The 21761-nt window shown below is 36.9% G+C and overlaps 1 protein-coding gene across 4 annotated transcripts in view; it reads right to left on the bottom strand.

Annotated features, from left to right (window-relative positions):
* The window catches only part of CEP112 (centrosomal protein 112), a 575007-nt gene that overhangs the window by 245593 nt on the left and 307653 nt on the right, over positions 1-21761 (bottom strand). For all 4 annotated transcript variants that reach the window (XM_058284590.1, XM_071210757.1, XM_058284587.2 and 1 more), the window contains exon 20: positions 12019-12201. In XM_058284590.1, the coding sequence (XP_058140573.1) occupies positions 12019-12201 (183 nt within the window). The remainder of the gene's footprint in view (positions 1-12018; positions 12202-21761) is intronic.

The raw sequence follows: 21761 nt of genomic DNA, 5'->3' as shown, positions 1-21761 counted from the left end.
AGTCACAACAAACCAAAACTCCAGGAGTTACCCTTAATTCTCCTTTCCCTCACTTCTCCACCGAATCCATCAAAAGTTCTGTTGACTCCAGTGCCTGTTATACAAACATATTTAGGGTGGTACACAACAACTAGCAGCATCTTTAAAACCACGAATCAAATCATGTCACAGTACTAATTAAAAGCTTCTAATTGTCTTATCATATTTAAAATGGAATCCAAACCTTCCCTGGAGTGGAAAAAGCCCTGCACCTGCTTTCTAACCCCATTGCCTACCACCTGTCCATACCCGCCCTGCTCCTGTTACACTCGCCTCCTTTCTCACTTCTTGAGCACATTAAGCTTATTTTCCCTCAGAGCTCCACACCAGCTGCTTGCTCAGTTTTGTAGGCTTCTCCTCTCCTCAAGCAGACCTCGGCTTAGATGTCTCTTCCTTGGAGAGGCCTTCCCTGAAGGCCAGCTAACAGTCACTTGGCCACTATATCACAACCCGCAAGTGATAGCTATCTGATGCTCTCCTTGTTAACTGGTTTTCTGTGTATCATCATCTGTCTCCCCCCACTCAAAGTCAGCTCCTTTAGAGCAGAGTATGGGCCTGTGTTCTTTGCTGTCCCTGGCCCAGGAAGCCAGGTGACCATGGAGGCTGCGCTCTATACAACTCGGGGGTACTGAGCACATACACCTGGAAGTTAGGGCACCTCCTAGAGCTATGTCTCAAAAGGATTCACTGAATGAGGGAATCAGGATGAAATAAGTACACTCATAATTCTGCTGGCTTTTTACAGATAAGGAACCTTAAATGGAAATAAATTTCTTTTATATATAATCTGAAGAGTTACAATTTAAAATTTTCTGGTCATACAGTTCCATTTTGCCCATCAGTCTGGGACAGTGAGATTTCAAAGAACAATCAGAACAGTTAACAATAATTATGAATTTCATGAAAGAAGGTTTCTTCTACTACTCTTCTTCCTGAATTGAATGATTTTTATTTTTAAGCAGCACCAACTTTATGGCACTAGATGGTGATTTTTATTGTATGTCACTAGAAATGGTTAGAGAGGTGAAAGTTCAAGAGTGCATTTTCATGTTTCACCTGAAGTCTGAACCATCATATGCACAGTCAGGTTTTACTAAGGAGCAGGGAACACACTGTTCTTCTCGAATTCATGGCTTTCATCTAAGGATAGCTTTGGTCGTAATTTTTGAATAACTGAAAGATAAAAAGTTTCCAACCCTCACTGCGCTTCTCTTTTTGTCTTTATTTTTTTAATATTACATTAAAAAAATATGAGGTCCCCATATAACCCCCACCTCCCTCACCCCACTCCTCCCCCCCTAACAACAACCTCCTCCATCATCATGAGACATTCATTGCATTTGGTGAATACATCTCTGAGCACCGCTGCACCTCATGGTCAATGGTCTACACCATAGCCCACACTCTCCCACAGTCCACCCAGTGGGCCATGGGAGGACATACAATGTCCAGTAACTGTCCCTGCAGCACCACCCAGGACAACTCCAAGTCCCGAAAACACCCCCAAATCACATCTCTTCCTCCCACTCCCTACCCCCAGCAGCCACCATGGCTGCTTTCTCCACACCAATGCCACATTTTCTTTGATTACTAATCACAATAGTTCATGAATAGAATATCAGTAAGTCCACTCTAATCCATACTCTATTCCTCCATCTTGTGGACCTTAGAATGGTTGTGTCCACTCCACATCTATATCAAGAGGGGGCTTAGATTCCACATGGATGCTGAATGCAATTCTCCTGCTTTCACTTGTAGGCACTCTTGGCTCCCTAGTGTGGTGGTTGAACTTCTTCACTTCCATGTTAGCTAAGTGGGGTAAGCCCAATAAACCAGAGTGTAGGAGTTGCAAGTCTGTTGAGGCTCAGGGCCTGGCTATCACATGGTCAGTCCAGAGATTCAGGCCCCCTGGGTACACTAAACCCCAGCACCAACTACAGATCTGGTAAAAGTAACAGGAGAGACTGCACTTCTCTTGTTGCACATGCCAACATCACTAGATCTGGAGTTATTATACAATTTGCCCCATGTGCAGGGATAACATTTACATTTTAAAAATTAGCTTTTCAGCTAACATTTTCTAGACATTAAATGACTTCTTTGCAAATACAAAATAAACAAGGTCCCACTTGACCCTAGGGATCTGAGATTTGTTTCAATAACAAATACTGAATTAAGTAGCAAACTTACAAAGAAAGAATTGCAAGTTTAATTTTAACCTTTTTAAAGATCTGCACCATTCAAGTCTTTCCAGTAGAATATTCCCTCTTCTGAGCTACTGGGCCTGGCCAGACTGTTGGTTCCCTGTTTACTGAAAGATCCTCTGAGCATGGCATCAGTGAGAGGGAGCCATGCCCACACACCCCTCAAGACTAATGCTGCACTGAAACTGTTCCTACAAAAAGAGGAGAGACCTCAGATTCAGGCCACATGGCTCAGCAAACTTCATTCTCTGAGGATACTATTTACTCATTTAAAAATTTTACTGATACTCTTTCAGGTCTTATCTTCAAACTAAGCAAAAGAAAAGTAAACTGGAAAAATAACACATATTTTCAAACCCTGGAAGTCTTACTGTGTATTTTTTTTTCTGATTTCTTATTATATTTCCCAAATTTCTAGTATACTGGGAGGGTTTGGAGCTGTATGTACCCCCAGAAAAACATGTTCCTAAACTTAATCCATTCCTGCATGTGAGCCCACTGATTAAGTAGGACCTTGGATAAGGTTACTTCAGTTAAGTTGGGGCCCACTTCAATCAGGATGGGTCTTAATCCTATTACTGGAGTCCTTTAAAAGTGGAATGAAATTCAGGGAGAGAGAAAGAGAGAGAGCCACAGAGTGAGCAGCCAGAAGCTAAAGATCAATAGAACCTGGAGGAGAAGGGAGAGACCAGGAAATGCCATCATGTGTCCTGCCACATGACAAGCTAAGGACCAAGGATCAGGGGTGGCCAGCCCCAGAACAGCCATCTTTGGGAAGAAAGCACTGCCTTGATGATGACTTGATTTGGCTTTTCTTTTAGCCTCAAAACTGTGAGCTAACAAATTCCCATTGTTTAAGCTGACCCATTGCTTGAGCAGCCAAAGTTAACTAAAACCTATACAAACACCTGAAAGTGCTCAAGAGGCAGGTAACAATGTAAAAGAACGTGTTAAAACAAGTAAAAAGAAATTTATAACTGAATTTTATTACTATTTTCAACTGAAACCATTAGCTCAAGTTTCACTCAACCTGTCAATTTCAATGCTTTCCAGGCACAATAAAAAAATTTTTAAACCTTAAAATGTAATAGCCATTATTAGGTCAATTTTTATTATCTAAAAGATTCTACCTAATGGCAACATTTTCCTAGTATTTTCTATACATAAATATTCAAGTAACTTGAAAATAGACTATTTCCATGTAAAGCCTTGCTGTCCTCCGCAAATAGGAGTTTAAGGCCTCCTTGACATCAATTTCTGACATTTTTGTCATGAAAATGCTCAGGTGTTAAATATCTTTCAGATCCTGCAACAAGGCATGATTCCAATTAGTCCTGAATGAAGACAAAATGACAGTTTAATAAGCTTCAATTTGCCAACTCTTTGAACACTTGATGATATCATCATTTTGCCAATCATTTCTTGCACTTTGGCTTTGACCTCTCTGCTATAAAAAATTACCTCAAATATACAAATGAAGATATCAGGGATGTCCTTTACAGGACTGGCTGAATCAGAAATCCAAAAATGACTTCTCCAAGATATCAAGGAAGAAGAGTCACTCATCCAATGTTTCCCAAAGATAATTTCTGCCAACATTCTTAGTAATTTCATTTGAGGCAGAGGTGAAGGGGAAAAAGAAGAGAAGTATGCTAAAAATAACCGAAGGCACTTTTCCCTCCAGTCAATGAAAATGACATTCAGCATGTGGAATAATGTATCTCTGGAGATTTTATATTTTAAAAAGTCATCTTAAAACTTTTAATTTTGATCAAAATACTCTGGAATTAAATCAAACTGAATTGACAGAAAATTTTTTGAGGATTCTAAAACAAATTATATTCTCTAATTATACCTTGTATTTCTAAAAAGAAAGTCTTCAGGTTTGAACTTAACCATCTTGACCTCATTTATAAAAAGGTTTCAACTAGCTCTTGTCATATAACAGGAGCACTTAAAACAGAAAATCCTTATTTGGGTTCCTTTAGGGAAAAAAATAACAGACATCGAACGCTTTGAGATTTAAAAATTCATTCCATAAAATGAATGGATATCATATGTAATATTCTAACATGTGAATATAATAGACATCATCTATAGTAAATCATTCACAATAACTATAAAGGTAACTTTCAGTACTAAATGTAACTTCCTAAACAGTTTGGGTAGAGATTGGTAGAGCACATTGACTGAAAAGTTTACTGGATTCTTACTCTGTGCATACCTTCTTATTTCAGTAATAATGTGGAAACCAAAAGTGAACCCATCTCAAAAATGTATTTATTTTTCTAGTATACAATTCTGAAGTTTGTGGGAACTATACCCCAAAGGTGATACTAAGATGTGCTTATTTATTCAGAGTTTAATTTATCTCAGAACAGAGACACAGAGATGGCTTGTGGTCTTAAAGAAAAATTGAAACTACTTGGTAAGACTAGATTTGGATTTACATGATCTGAGTTATGGGTAACAGTATTTTAAATTTATGGCTTTATGCAGAATATTTATAAATTTTATAAATGAAATTCAGAGACAGTGAGCTCATATATAAGTAGGCACAGGGGCAGGGGACTTGGCTGTGAGTTCCGGCTACTTATTAGTTATGGAACCTTGGGCAATTTACTTATGCTTTCTGAATCTTTTCTCATCAACAAAATGGAAATACACACAGCCTTTTTCTGACCCAGGTAAGAAGGTCAAAAAGAGTTTCCAAATAGGAAATTTAATCCCCAGAGGGTCTTTTAAGGCTTGAATGAGAAAATGCAATGTAAAGAGTGCTTGGCACATGGTAAGCACACAATAAATATTTGTCGTTGTTGCTGCTGCTGTTAAACACATGTAAGTGTGAAAAGTCAGTGTTGTTGTAGGAGTTACTGGTTATTAAAGCTGGAATTCGAAACAGCATTATTCAATTATGGTTTTCCAGCAACATTGAGTATGGCAATTCACTGAAAGAAATGCAAATTGCTATGAGAACCTCAGCAAGCAGAACAAAGAGTACCAATGCCTTTCTCCTATGCCAGGCAAAGACTCACATATAAACCTGTGCTTTTTTGCCTCATCCAAGTCTCTCCAAGAATCTAAAATCTTTTTTGGAGGAGGATGTGCTATATAAAGAAAGGGCATGGAATTAAAATTAAGAAGCCATGGTTTTTGTTCTGTGACCTAGGGAAAGACAATGCCCTTGAACTGCACAGGTTCCTTATCTGTAAATTGGAAAAAAAAATCTATTTGCTTATCTCTTTAGTTTACTTAATCTTACTATAGCATTCCTGGATATTTATACACGTGTTATGACTAAAAGCTTTGTGTCTGGCAAAACACACTGTATGCATAGACTTGTGTTTCCGTGGAATCTTCCCAATTTTTTCCACTGGAGTGATCACATTATACTCCCTATTTAAAATATCTGCAGCATTTAATTAATGCTTCTTCAAGAACAATCTTAATAATTCTAAAGAAATCCATTATATATATGAGGACAAAAGACAGATTTTTAAAACAATCATTAATTGACACTAAGTTGCTAATTCAAATGGAACATTTAAAGTTATTTAGAAGGTTTGTCTTTAAAAGGAATACTCTTTATCTAAAAGTGGACTACATACCATAGAATGTAGTTTCCATGGCAACTTCCAGGAGTGAAGATACACGGTATAATGCTTCTACAAATGAATCATTTTTACAGAGAAATCAATTTCCTTGTCTCAGCCTGTATTTATGTATTTTAAACTTAACATATTTTTCTCCACAATGAGGACTGAGATGAATCATTTATGATAGCTTAATTACAAGTATACATGTTAATTCCATGCTTGCTTGTAAAATGAAAATAATAGAATCTTAGAAAAATAATGGAGAAAGAGGGCTGGTGACTTGCAAAAATGTAAGCTTTACTTGAAAGGGCATTTACACATATTTTTTCCTAATTAAGTTCATAAGAAATAGTGTTCTTATACATAAATATATATATATCTATAGTATAAATGATATAAACATATTAGATTCATATATAATATTATTAGACATACCACTATTGGAAACTAATAAAAGAAGATCTTCTCATTGAAATATGAGAAGGATTTTCACCTTCGTTATTTGGAAAATTCAGTATGACCTAGGCCTTCAATGTCAGAAAAAAAGAGTATTTCCCCACAGGCTTTTAAAAATGGCCTAGTTAGGAAAACCTCTAATTATGTTTTAAATGTATACAGAAAGTTCTTGGACGATTTTTAAATAGCACTTAGGTAATACTATAAAAGATCATCTAAAGAGCATAAATTGAAAATTGTAAAGTGTGGTTGTACCACAAGAGCACTGAAAAGGTCTTGTTTTCTTCTGGCAAAATAATAAAGTGAAATGTTAAAAATGTTTTCCACTAACTCTTCTAATGTTTGACATTAAGCTTTGTACAACTTTGCAGCAAAACCCAGTTAATACTTAAAACACACTTAATTCCTCTCTTGCCTCCCCTAGTAGAACTAGCTGGGGCCATGGGGGGATAAGAATCAAAGTGCTGTGTGTACACAGCTGGAGCACCAGGCATCCACTCCAATGGACGATGTGTGTCACCAGGAAGAAGTGGAGAACAAAACGCAAGGTTACATTAACAGTGGGAGCCTCAATAAATTGAAGAAAAAATACCATTTATATAGTTCACATTTTCTAAGCAATAAGTCCGATTTGACCCAAAGAAATAAAAATACTTACTGTCTCAGAACGAAGCAAACAATATTAATGAATAAATGTTGATGGCGAAATATTATTTTGGTTACAGAGGTAGGATATGAACCATTTTAGTGGAGGTACATGTATCTTATACTACTGGACAGAGTTACTACTGGATTTTAATATTTCTTACAGTTTTTTACATTACAAATTCAGGGGACAAGAGAACCAGATATAAGAAAGAGAGTAACACAGTTGGAATTCAATATTAGAGCATTAAATTCTAAACTATTCTAATCCCAACCAAGTTCCTGATTTTTCACTTCCTAAAGAAAAGACATTTTGTAAGAGTTGCTGAAACAACAATATAATGACAGAACTGGAATTTTCTAGGCCCATGACTTAAAATATGCTTTCTTTTCAATCGTAATATTTATGAAATTGGGTTCCTCAAAGCAGATTGGTTTTTTGATTTGAGAATAATGGTATCCTCAAAATAAAAATGAACTTTAATTTAGCACATTAAAATAAAATCTACTAATTACATTTTATGAAAGTACTTAAAGAATCTAAGGCTTTCACACCAGATTTTATTTCCAAATGTTTTAACATATAGAGAACATTATCAATGTCCTTTACTAAAAAAATAGTATAATTTCTTTCCTTAGATAATGAAAGTTACACAATCCATGTTTCCCTCTTTGCTGTGGCTTCTTGGCAAGCTCAGATTTAATCTTGTACTTAACTGTAGCAGTTATGTTGTTTTTTTTTTTTCAGCATAAATTCTCTGATCTGGTTAAATATCATTTATTGCCTAATTATAATTTTCAGTTATTATTCCAGTGTGTGTTCAACATGAAATGCTGCCTCAAATCCTTTTTGAAAGTAGTTGGAATACAAATAAATTAAAATCAAATGTTACCAATAGAAAAATGTTACCAAAGCCCAAAGACCATAAACATAGGGTTTAAGAATGATGTTCAGGCTATACATATTGTCAAATTCACTCTCTGAGTAATTTTTTTTTTTTTTTTGGGTACCGGGGGCCAGGGATTGAACCCAGGACCCCATACCTCATAAGTGGGAAGATGGCATTCAGCCACTCAGCCACAATGGCTTCCTTGAGTTCATTTTATCATTTGTTCTGCTTGTTTGTTTTGCTTTTTTAGGAGGCACTGGGAACTGAACCCAGGACCTCCCACGTGGGAAGCAGGCGCTCAACTGTTTGAGCCACATCTTCTCCCCTCTGAGTAATTTTTGAAGAACAAAAGCCAAGGCTTCATTCACTACATGTATAAGCACACCCAGTTTATAAATGGAGACTTTATCTTGTGCCCAGATTCCCAAATTCATGGAAAATAAGCAATACTTTTTTAGATGAGATTTTTAAAAATTAAAATGGCCCTATAAATATTTTTAGGAAAATTTTTTTTCACTGATGAGCACAAGAAGAGAAATTCTGCAAATTCCATGTTTTAGAATCAGTGAGAGATTCAGCCTCATGATGTGACTCAATATGGCAAAATCAAGACCATCGGTCCATTTTTTATGCAAAAATCGCTAACATTAGAATCATGATTCTCAGTTTAGGTAACCAAGATGGGCATTTACATGCCAATGTCATGCAAGACCCATTTTACTCTACACAAATGCTAGGTTAATATCTTTCCCCATATCTCTGACAACCTGCTCCAGGTACGCTGCATGTAATTTGCAGTTAGGCTAACGGTCGCTCACAGTGGCTGTTGTGGTTACCCTGAGCCCTCAATCTGTCTGTACCTCAACAGGTCACATGGAGAGCAGCCCTAAGATGGTGACAGCATCTGTGGGGTGCATCACAAAGGTCCTATGTAACAGTCTCTACAGTATTCATACATGCCACTCACTTCAGCGACATAAAAGATCAAATAATCTCTAAATGGTTCAGGGTCCTAAAAGAACAAGGAAGGGATCAAGGAACCTATGTTCCATTTTTCTTCTAATTCAACGGGATAAACTGCAGAAATTCTTTCATTATATTGCAGTTCAAAAGCAAAGCAAGAATTACGTATAGAACTGTCACATTAGAAGCTTTCCGAAGATGATCTTTATAAATTTCCTTTACATTAAAAAAACAATCAAATCACTCTCCAAAACAATTTCAATAAGAGGGACCTGGGTAAATGAGAAATATTTGACAACGAGGTTATGAATTTCTGATGTCTTGACTCCTACTGAGCTGGATGTTTTTTCTCTAAACATTGTGTATGACATTAGGTAGATGATAGACATGAGCATCTTGCGTGAGGGCAGTAAAGTTTAATGTGCACTTTGGCAAACCTAAGCATCACAACATAAAATAAACATCCTGCCATTGAAAACAAAGGCATTATGACAAAAATATAATACATGAATAGATTAGCTAAAGTCACTAAAGGGTTAATTGTCCATATCTTATTTCTATTAAAAAAGCAGAAATTTGAATAACATCTAATTTACAATAATTACTTAGCATAGTCAGTAAAAGGGAGCTCTTAGCTGTATGAGTCACCTTAAGGAAACTAACTGTACTTTAATGATTTCCTTATCACTGTAAAATATACCATATATTTGGAAGATGCCAAAAGTAGACTTTTAGGATATTGTCTTCATTCAAAAATGTGACAGGAGAAAAGCAGCAAACAAAGCCAGAGTGTCCAAAATATATATTTCAATGGTCGTGCTTTGGTAAAAAATTTCAAGTAGCCCTTTCTACAAAATGGCCTCCATTGCTAAACTGGAGCAGCCAAATGTTAAATGAAAAAGCAGATGCCTCTCTGAGACAAAAATTTAAAAATTATAAAAACTAATATTTAAGATAAATATATTTGTTCTGCATTACACCACAACACAGTGATTTGAACAAAGATCTTCTATTTTTAAAAACATACACCTACTCTGTCTTTTTGAAATTCGTGAAAGGAATTCAGGACTTAAAAGGTATTATATGTTAGATTATCTTGAGCATAATCATGAAGAGATATACTTGGAAAATTTAGGACTTACCTGAAAGAAATTTTGAGTTAATATCCTCAATGAATAACGAAAAACAAATATAATTTATTAGCATTTTGGTACATATTGCTCAAATTATTTTTAAAATATATTCTCTGAAAACAACTAAGTATAACATACAGAAAATTATTTTGGTTTTGATCAAGACTAAATTTAGCCTAAGTTTCCATTGCTTACTGGCATTCCCACGACAGCCATAGCCGATTAGCAAAACATTCCAGGAAAGGCACAAAATATAAGAAATATAATCCTAAGATATAGATCTGAAGAGGCTATATAGTCCTCATACTTAACATTTCAGTAGAAAAAACTTCAATCCGTAACCTTACTATGCTATCCCTGTGCCTTAATTACACGTTAATAGTTCTGAAATTTTCCCTTTTGTTACCATTGAAGGAACCGCACCCTATATGGCAGATACGACATGTGCAAAGTCACAAAGATTTCCTCTAAATTTGGCCTCCACTTGTGTTGGTTTTCTATATCACCAACAAAATAGTAGGAAATTATATTAATTAATGTATTTTAGTGTATCAATTAGTGAATTCTTCTATGCAAACAGACCCTACACATATATTCAGAACCCAAATTCCCTTGGCACAGAGGACAATGGTAAGGTTTAACATCACGACTGAGGGAAGGGTAAGTTTGAAAACATTCTCAATAAACCGTATGGTTAAAAATCAAAAGAGCTCCACATATTTCACAAAGGCTCTAAGGAGGTTGATGGCTAAGGTATAATGCATAGTGCTTAAACAGGGACCACCTGACTACTCCATACCAAGGCTACTAAAATGACTACCTTTTTAGTTAGAAAACCACCATAAGACAGAGCGGAAATAATTCTCCTGTAAAAATATACTGTGGATAAAACATGTGTACTGAGCCTATTTATATTGCTTCAGTTATTCTCAGAAAGTGAAAGACAACTCAAGGTCAGATTAAAAATAACCCATACTTCCTCTTCTTTCCCTTACCGCCTCCCTCCTTCCACTCAAGAAATTAACATCTTCTTTAATTAGTAGTAATTTTACGTTTAGATCATTGTTAAATGGTTTAAACACATATCATAATAAACCAAAGGTTAATTTCGTTGCTTGAAAATTATACTATTTGTGGAAGAAGGATAACTGGGGGAAGAAGCTTATATATGGTGTGGATAGTACGGCTGATTTCAATGGCAAAAGAGGTGCTTAGACCCAGTATATGATATGGTTTTAGTAGGAAAGAAAATTATCTTTTTATTGTTATCAATTGCTCTTAAATTTTTTTCTAATAAAATTTCACAGTAATCTCCTCAAGAGGATACACTAAAGGCCTTTGATTATATATACCCTAAAGAATGCATTGTACCACAAAGATAGACACCTAATAAGATTTTTTTCATCTGAAATTTATAAAGATAATTTTCCATGCTGACAGTGCACATTTCATCCATAAGTTTGAAGAGTCAAATGCTACCACAGCTGGGGGTTATTCTGCCAAATGGCTTCCAACAGGGACTACAGAGATGGAGGCTAGGAGGCATGTGTATGTGTATATAGGAAAAACAACAGACCTGGTGGGAAATAGCCTTTCTCTGAAGTCATTTTTATCAATTACCATCTGAGTGATCTAATCAAATACAGAGTCTAAAGGGGAAAAAAAGCAACACTATGAGGGACAAGCAAATACTAAAACAAAAGCTTTATTACCTACAGAGATTAAAACAAAACGCAGGGAGTGAGCCCTAATATATTTCATAGGGATTTGCTAAGGCCGAGGGGAGGGGTGAGGGGCAGATACCTTAAAAAAAAAATCCATCATGAAAGGAACGGAGACAAGATTATAAAAAAGAGGCCAAGTTATAGCGCGCCATGGGATTTTTAATCTGGCTACCTGTGGTTTCTGTAGTGAAAGCCTTATTCATCCCCAAAACGGGGAGGGGAGAGAAAACAAAACCAAAAAAAAATCACATTTATATGTCAGTTTTGCAAATGATCAAACAGCGTGCATCAACAAGAATAATGAGAAAACATTAAACGCTGATGACTTTTTGAAAATACCCGCTTTATCAAATATTATTGATAATTACCTGTGCATCTCGTTTCTTGAACTCTTGAATTTGATTTTCGTGCTCCATATTGGCAGTGCGAAGCTGTTTCTCCAGTTTCTCAATTTCCCGTTCATGGTCTCGGACCAGGCTATCCTTCTGCGCGTTATGCTGCTGTAATAGGTGCGTCTTCTCCTGTTCGTGCTCCAGCTTCAGCTCTACTATCTGATTGGACAATGAGGAGGACAGTTCATCAACAGAACATCCTTGTCGTCATGACAACTCATGTACAGATTAATTTTTCTCTAATTTGTCCAAGTTGGAAATTTTATTTTTGCGTCATTATTACCTCACCCTTGAAAGACTGTCCTTTGGGGTGGGGGATTTTATCCAAGCCTCTTAATATTCAAGGAAGTTGGGCATATTTGTTAAATCCTTCTGCAATCTGTTGACACAAATGTCTGAACATTGGAAAAAAATTATGTTGTATGCTTGGTATTTCTTCCCCAAGAATCTGAGTATTACTGATCAGCAATGGCTAGCTATAAATGGTTAATAATCTGTACCCTTTGCTTTTTGCTCTAAAAGCAATTAAATCGGTGATTTTTCTTTATGATTTTCAAATAAAAGAGCTGAGCTAAATACGCATCTGGATTATTGTATATACAGTTGTCTTTTTAAAAATAAAATGATAAATTTCAAAGCTCTATTATCTCGTTGTCAGCTACGGTATACCAACATAAACAGATGTTATGTGTTCCAGAAGGGCACCTGCTGTGCTGCAAGCTTGCGCCATGATTTCATAAAAAGCATTCTATTCTCAGGATCCTTTCCCAGTCCACTCCACACTGGAGACTGTGACCTTGGCCAGTCTTAGCCTCTCCCTGCTAGACTGAATGGCAGCGCGAGACCAAGGGCCTGGTGGCTGCAGCTTTGATACTAATCCTCCCAGACTGTGCACAATGGCACCCTACCTGGCCTGCAAACTATAGCCAGCCAGGCTGTCTTTGAAGCAGGTGATGAATAGGGGACTGCAGGAAGCCAGCTTCCCCAGTGAACTCCAGGCCACACAGCTGCTAAGAACAGTCACTTGGATTTTTCTTCAGTTTTGGTGGATTTCAGGGGGAAAAACTGCTGTTATCTAGAATATGTTGTGTTATTTTCGGTGTGAGAATCCATCTTCAAAAAAGCTAACAGTAGGCGCCTGCTCCAAATCGATCCTGTTTCGTGCAATGAATCACTAGACTACCTTATCTTAAAGCTATAGCATTCATTTCTGCCGGCGTGCATGCTGCACTACATTTCAGATGCTATTTTCTTTTTAAATTTGGAATTCTTGTGTCCTCATTGCAAAACAAGAATCATAAAATGCCAATTAAATTTGCTCTGAAACATAGGTTTTGAGATGTTTCAAGAGGTTTCTTATTGTGATTTTTCTTAGAGAATTGGGAAATCAAAAATAAATTTCTCACTTCTCACAAATTTGTTACAGTTTAGATGCAAAGTATACTCACTTTTCAATATATACACTTCTCTGAACAAAATAATGTATAAAATGATAAGGAAAAATATATTTTGCATCTGAGAACAGAGATGTTTCTTTAATAAAATTTAGCATCCCTCCCCCATATTATTCTAACCTTGGTAATAAATGGAAACAAAATAAGTATAAAAATTTTCTCCTAAAATACAATACCAAATAATAAAAAAAAAATTCTTCAAATAAAACCTATAATGTGTGCTACAGGGAGGAATAGGATGCTTCATCATAAAAGACCTGCTTAATTCAGGCTGTCTAGAGAGTTCCCTGAAATAAAGGAGGGAAATCTTCAAATTCAAGTGCATGTTTTAGTGGGTGATCCATACAGCTACAATGCCAATACCAACAAAAGAGAGAACTTAAAATGTTATTGACATCATGGCATTTTTCTTCAGGCAGCTGAGTACATGAATTATTGAGTTGGAAGATTTTTATTTCTTGAATATATTCTTATTTCTACTCAATGTTACACTAACAAGCATCATTATAATAAAATCACACATTTTAGTTAAAATCATGTAAGACACTGAAAGAAAGGAAAAGGATGTAGAAAGTTCTCTTGAGATCTCAAAAGCCTCAGAAAAAGTGTGAGGATACACGTGATCTAAGATTGATAGAAAGCAAAGTATTTTAGAATGCTCTGAAAGAAAAGTAATGAATTGGCCTATAACTGGGGGGGGGGGGGGGGGGGGAAATTACAGAATTTTCTCTCCCAAGAAAAGTTACATGACGAGACAACCTGTATGATCATCGGTAATGATGCCGACTTGCTCTAAGCTCAAGTAAAAATGCACTTCCACAGTAACTTCTTCTGAGTGATTTGAAATGTTCTGATAGATTAAGGACCCTGCCCATGTCCAAATGCCAGTTCATTTTTGAAATTAGGAAAAAAGTGATATAGTGATAATGGAGTTGCAAGGCTAAAGATAGCTGTTTATAAATTATTAGTTTGTTATTTTGCCAGGGTCTGTTGCTCAGTGTTGCTAGTTAAGGACCAAATCTCAAGTTTGCTTGATAATAAGCTTCTGTGGCCTTTGGCCAACTTCCAGATGTTGGCCAACTTCTGGATGTTCTGGGCCCTTTCTGGTCTTTGCCCAGGTTTCTTCACTTTAGGGCAGAGGTGTAGAAAAACCCTGTATTCTAAGGGCACCTTGATGCCTTGATGACTATGAAGGCATGATGCAGGGCGTCTGGATGAGAACCGAAGGACTTACTGGTCCCTAGCCCCTTCCATGTAAGTAAATGTTAAAAGAGCTCTTTGGACTTTTCAGTTTGGTGCTTTAGTTGTGGGCACATCTCAGTGGTAATCATGAAGTAGTATATCCTCTCTACCTTGGATACTAGATACTTTTGTCTGACCAATAATAATGTCTAATAGAACTAATGGTTACTTGCAGGTGGTAAATCATGGAAGACATGATGAATGTGAAAACAGGCAGTATCCAAAAAGGTGAATACTGAGTGGCCAATGAGGTTTCTAAGTCGGGGTGGTCCAGCACCTACAATGTATGCTACAGGGAGGAACAGGATTCACCATCACAAATGACCCAGCTTAATTCAGGCTGGCTAGAGAGTTCCCTGAAACAAAAGAGGGAAACCTTCAAGATCCCTAACACCTAACGCACCAAGCTATGGGCCACAGCCTATACTGTGTACCTACTCTATACATATTGAAGCATACTGGCATGTCATCCAGGGACAATGGAAGTGATTAAGCCACCTGTGAAATCACCTGGTAGCATCTAGTAGTCCTCTGAGATACTAGGCTTGATGGTTTGATAGTTGGGAGTTTGGATGAGAAAACAACATTAGTGCCTAAGAAGTATTATAAATGGACACACGTGAAATTGTCATTTTTTGTAGGTCAAAGCAGGAGCTGCATAAGGGTCCTTTTCCATATCCCATCCCACCCTTCATCCCGCCCCTTGCTTCACTCTGAAACTGAAACTTCAGAGTGAAGTTAATTAGGCCCCGAAAGCAGCAAACCTCTAATGTAGATGAAGTCATTTCATAGTAGGACCATGATGTCCTCATTCTAACTGAGGCTCCACTACCAGAAACATAAATAATATAAGTGATAGGATGCACTGCAAGGCATTAAAAAGGATAAATTATGATACAAAATACTAACTAAAATAACTCAAATGGAACAAAATTACAGAATCAATATTCTATGAACCTTGGTACAAGAATGGGTTAAGCCTATAGAACGTAAGAAGGGAGGCCTTCCCTTTCCTCTGGTAGGGGAGAAGGAGACCAGGGATCTACAGGCAGGAAGCCCCTGATACACCTGTCCCACAAGTCAATGACAAGGGCTACAATTAAGAATAAAAATGTCAAAAACTAAACAAGAGACAGCAACCAAATAAGGAGAGGGGAATACCATTATGACCATAATTTTCAACAAGTGGTAGTCAAAGAAAGAGGGAAGATTCTGAAATGGTTCCACAAGACCAACTTTTTCCACCCCTGAAAAGTAGAACTGGTGCCTTGAAATAATGCTGAGGAATTTTTGCAAATACTCCGATTTTGGAGAGAAAAGGACCAAAGATCTCTCATTACTTTTCCCCTCTTCTGCCACATGAGGAAAGAGAAGGGTAATTGCATGGAATGAAAATGGGCATTGGGATGAATAAAATGGAAAGAAGAAAAGTGAGCAATTGTGACTGATTCTCCCTGATAGAAGAGAATCAGAGCTCCCATAAAAAAAGAAAACACCCTCTAATACATATAGCAAAGTCTGGTGCAGGACATTCATAAGACATTAGAAGAAAAAGCAGATAGTTTCTCTAACAAGGCTGCTCAAAACACCAACTAAACCCTCTTCCTCCATCCTGTCATAATCTCGGAGTATAGGAAAGTAAATGCAACAAAACACCTATGCCCTCAAACGGAAACTCAGAAGAAGAAATGTTGGCTGAAAATAAAGGTAGAAAAGGAGTCAAAGAGATTCATACATATTATTTCACAACAAATAGTAAGTTTAGACAGAGCTCCCTACTTTGAACCCAAATGAGAGGAGAGTAAAAAAGAGCATGGACAACTATAAAAATAACAGATGAGCTTAGCCAAAAAGAAAAAAAGAAGAAGAAAGAAAGGAAAGAAGGGGAGAGAGGGCGGAAAGAAGGAAAGAAGGAAGGAAGGCTGACTCATTTTGGAAAGTCTTAAAAAATAAATGATTAGAGTTCTGGAACTTAATAAGAACATAAGTACAATGAAAGAAAACTCAAAGACAAGAAAATAAAACAATATCGAATGAGTTGAAAAAGGAGATCACAAAGGTGAAAAAATTAACTGAGGGCCAAAAGGACTCCCTCACAAAATTAAGTCTAAATTACAAACAACAATGAGCTGAATAAACATGGCGGAACACTGAATAAATGACAGACAAAAGGCTTTAGTAAATCATAGTAAAGGCTTAGGAAGGAGACAGAGAAAATAGATAAAATAAATCTATGGTATGATTTACAGACATGTTATCAGAAAATTCCCCTAAAATGAATGAAGTATTTGAATGCATATATCAAAAAGGGACACTGTATATCAAGAAAAATAGATTCAGACTGAGGAAAAGAATGACTCAAGAATATTATGCTCCTTTTTCCTTTTTACACACACTCCATATCCAACAAACATACACTCCTTCTTCCCCACTTCCCTCATCTCCTGGTAACCTCTAATTATTATACTTTCCATCTCTGCAGATTTGCTATTTCTAATCATCTCTTGTAAGCAACATCATACAATAGTGGTGCTTATGTATATTGCTTTTTTAAACAGAGCATAAAGATTTCAAGGTTCTTCCATGCTGCATGTCTCAGAACTTCATTCATTCTCATTGCCAAATAGTATTCCATTGTGGGTACATACCATATTTTCTTTATCCATTCATTTGTGGAAGGATGCCAGGTTTTGTTTTGTTTTCACCCTCTTGGCTATTGCAAATAATGCTGCTATTAACACTGGTGTACAAGAATCTGTTTTCATTTTCTTTGGGTATATACCTAGATCTGAACTATCTTTGATTTAAAAAACCATTGAGAATAAAATTCAGGCAACCAGGAGATGACGAGCGAAGCTGTGCTGAGTAACACTTAATGCCAAAGATAGTGGAACAATGTGTATAAAGCTTCTGGGAAAGAAAGGATGACCAAAAAATTTTATGCCCAACCTTCAGAAATAAGGGAATACACAGTAATTCTCAGCATGCAAAAATGCAATGAATGCAACTGTAAACCCTTCTGGAAAACAACCACTTAATAATGAAATTTCACCAGCTAAGAGATGAATCAAAATAATGGACTCAGATATGGAAAAGTTGTGCTCTAAGTCCTGGTGGTAAGGATATAAACTACTTAAATACAAAACTAAATCTATATAACTGGGAGAATTATGGTTATAGAAGAGAATATAGTACATGTTATAAATGCCAACAATGTAAAAATACTAGCACAGTTGATAAAATAAGAGTGGTAGGAATGAGTAGAAGGGAGATTAATTTCCTTCCTTTTTTATAGTAGGGAGTAAACTAACCCTTTCAAAGTTGAACCATGAGATTTAAAAATGACTTTGACCTTAATGTGTTTTTAATCTGTACATTTTTAACATCCTAAGAAATAATTTATCATATGGTGAAGAAGCAACTTTCTAAATTTCAGAAATTTCTTCCATTTGCTTTGTTTCTTTTCTTTAACTAATTTCACAGAAAATTAACTATAATGTTTTAATAAAAAGTGGCTAATATCACATGACCCTGTTTCTAAAAAATATTTTGATTTATATATTTACTTATCCTTCTATCTTTCTATTTATCTATCTCTTATAGAAATTTCTGGAATGATGCTCTCCTAAGATTAACAATGGTCATTTCAGGAAGATAAGATTTTAGTAGAATTTTTCCTTTCTTCATGTGTAGATGCTATGAAAAATGTCAATAGCTTGCTTTAGGAATTTTTCCTTGTAGTAGCACTGCAAGATCCTTCATCAATGGACCTGGTCTCTCCTCTGGGTCTGGGAACTGACTTACACATGGAAACTTGGTGAAGGACCATGGCTTTTTCCACTGAGGTGCAAAACTGTCCAAATTTCACTCTCTAGCTCTTGACATTTTTGTTGATGTTGTACAAGTCAAGTAGCACCCTGGCTGTCTCTCTGTCCATTTTATGACTCAGAACACCCTGCTCTATTCTCTATCACCACAGATCCTGGAAGGGTAAGACATCTTGACTGGCCCTCTAGCTTTGCTTTCCATGACTCCAGGGCTCTAAAATTTAGTTTCACTAGGACAGAAAATATTGCCAAGTTAGCAGTTTCCCTAGACTCTTTTGTGTCCTTACTAAAAGCTATTGACTCATGGAAAAAATGCAGTTATATGATGTAAAATGTGCTACAGGACACTCCATTAAATAAGAAATAAAAATCCTTAAAGATAAACTTAAAGGAGCATGCAATCTGCTCAGAATCTTGGGAGTTAGAATAATAATAGATTTTAGCATGGAAAATACTGCAGTATGGTCTGCCTGACTGAACAACATCTTTCTTGAAACAGGCACCAAAAAAAAAAAGCAAAAAACTAGGCTGTGTGTCAAAAACAGAGATAGACTGTGTCATGTGTCATCTGTGGGTGGCCATGTGGCTCCAGGATTAGAGATTTGTTACAATAAAATAGGCATCCATGATCTGTCAATCTACAGTTTAGTTCTCTATTTAAACATTTAATATTACAGTGCTAACTGCTATTAGAGACAGTACAGGGCCTGCCAGCATATAATGCTGCTTCATTTTTTTCCTCTCTAGTCAACCAGCAGTAGCTAGGGACAAATACGTGCTGCCACTCCCCAGGTTCATGATACACTAAGATCTGCAGGCTGGAAGCACAGCAAGGACAATGCTAGAAAGCTGATCAACGATGCATGTGCTGGAAGCAAGCACGATGATCCTTTGCACGTTTCTTTCCCATTAACATTTCAAAATACTTACCTGGCCCCTCTAAGCGATGAGTGGCAATAATTACCAGGAGCTTTAAACCCTTTCGAAAAGATTAGCCATTATTCTTGTATTTTTATCTGCCAGATCTCAATTAAAAGTTAGGAAGGATTCAGATAGTTAAATACATCAAGAAGAGCTTTTCATCACACGTTTAATGATGGTCAGCTCAAGGTATGGAAATTGAGAAATTTCATTAATCTAAGATTTCACCCTCTTATGTGCAGTTCAAAATTCTTGCAAAAAACATACCTTAACTGTATATTTTAACTTTAGTTTATTTTACCTTACGTCTGTTTCTCTAAAATGCGTTCTGTTCTCAAAGAATATTTGCATTTTTCTTAATATAGCACATCACTGCTGTTGCAGGTATGAGGAATATAAAAATCACCGAAGTTTGTCAGCTTTAGAATTTAGAGGGACAAACAGATTGACCAGGTTATAAACTAACTCCTTCAATATATGGGCCTTGTCTTTACTGTCTTTTTTTAGTAAAAAGACACAAATCACAGTATTTAACAATTATCTGCAAATCATTTTGAGTGAAACAATGTGCCATTCAGGAACTATTTTAAAAAGTATAAATAGCCAGAAGAAAACAACTCCATCTTCCTCATGACCAAAATGACTTGTCCACCTGCTGGCCTAAGACTTTTTTATTGCTTGAATGGATGAACTGTCCTTGCTGCCACCAAAGGCACATTCTTCCATCTGTGCACTGGACTGCCTCTTGCCAAATCAAGCATGCTGCTCTCACATTATCCCATTGGTCTCTGTATTGTCAATATTTTCTTCTCCACTGGATCATTCTCATCAACAAACATTTTCACTCTACCCCATTTTTAAACTTTACCTCACCCCACATTTCTCTCAGCTACATCCCATTTCTTTCAAAATTCTTCAGCAGGTTTGTTCCCGCCCCATTCTCTCTTCCACCCAAGTCATTCGGGTTTTTGTTCCTATGTTCTTCTGAAACCGGTCTTCTTGAAGCAGCTAATGACCTTCTTGCCAAATCTCCATTCCCATCTCACTTCCCTTCTTGGCAGAACATGAAACAATCGCTTACTCACACCCTCCTTCCTGAAACACTTACATCACATGGCTTCTGGGAAACCACACTTCCTGGTTTTCCCTTCTACCTCATGGCTGCTCCTTCTCAGTTTCCTTTACTGCTTCTACCACCTCTTCCCCATCTCTAATTGTTGGCCTGCCCCTGGACTCGATCCTAAGACTTAATCTCTTTTCTCTCTTTACTCACTTCTCAGTGTTTGTTGTCAACATTCCCCTGTTGCTCAGGTTGAAAATTTATGAACCATGTTTGAGTTCCCTCTTTCCTTTGCACTCCATTTCATATGCATTTATAAGCCTACCCTGCAAATATATCCTGAATATGACCACTTGCCATCACCCCCACCACTAGCAGCCTAGTCCATGCCAATCTCTTACCAGACTGCAGCAATGGTCTCCTAACGAGCCTCCCTGCTCCCTCTCCCTCCTCCACTACAATCAATGCTCCATGCAGCAATTAGAGAGACCTTAAAATCAAAACCAGATCTTGCTAAAGTGCTCCAATGGCTTCTTATCAAATTCAGAATAAAACTAAACTCCCCACCATGGTTTCCAGACCTTAAAAAATCTGTCTTCTGCTTTATCTTGGCTCCTGCCACTTTCTCCCTGGCTCAGACCATTCTAGCCAAGTACAAACCCATTCCTACCCCACCACTGCACCTGCTCCTCCCTCTGCCATGCAGAGCTTTTTCCTCACCTCAGGGTTTTGTATGTTTTCTTCTCCACCCTCAGGTCCTAATTTGAATGTTGATTCTCTAGATTCCTTCACTGACAACTTCATCTAAAATAACATCTTATCTGAAATAACTGAATAAAGAATAGCCCCCTCACTTGGAAACACTTTATTCTGCTGGAATTTTCTTTCTTACAGTTATCATTACCTTATACTACAGTGCGTGCGCGCATGTGGTGCTGCTTGTCTCCTCTACCATAAGGGCAGGGACTTGGCCTATTTTGTTTGCCACCATTTCTTAAGCACCTGGAACACTGCCTTAGCACAAAGTGGTGACTCCATAAGCATGGGCTAAATAATGAATGATTGAGTAGAGGTTATTTCCATTTTAGATTTTAATGTATCTAGAGAATGGGAACAATGAGTTAGCCATATCGCTATGCAGGAAACATTTTTTAAAAATTCCTATCCCTAAAGCTAAACATTTACACTTCATATTGCAGTTACTGAAAAGAACTG

This window comes from Dasypus novemcinctus, chromosome 21 (assembly GCF_030445035.2).
Source record: "Dasypus novemcinctus isolate mDasNov1 chromosome 21, mDasNov1.1.hap2, whole genome shotgun sequence".
NCBI lineage: Eukaryota > Metazoa > Chordata > Mammalia > Cingulata > Dasypodidae > Dasypus > Dasypus novemcinctus.
The sequence above is the reverse complement of the archived record's forward strand: the minus strand, read 5'-3'. Positions and strand labels throughout refer to the sequence as shown.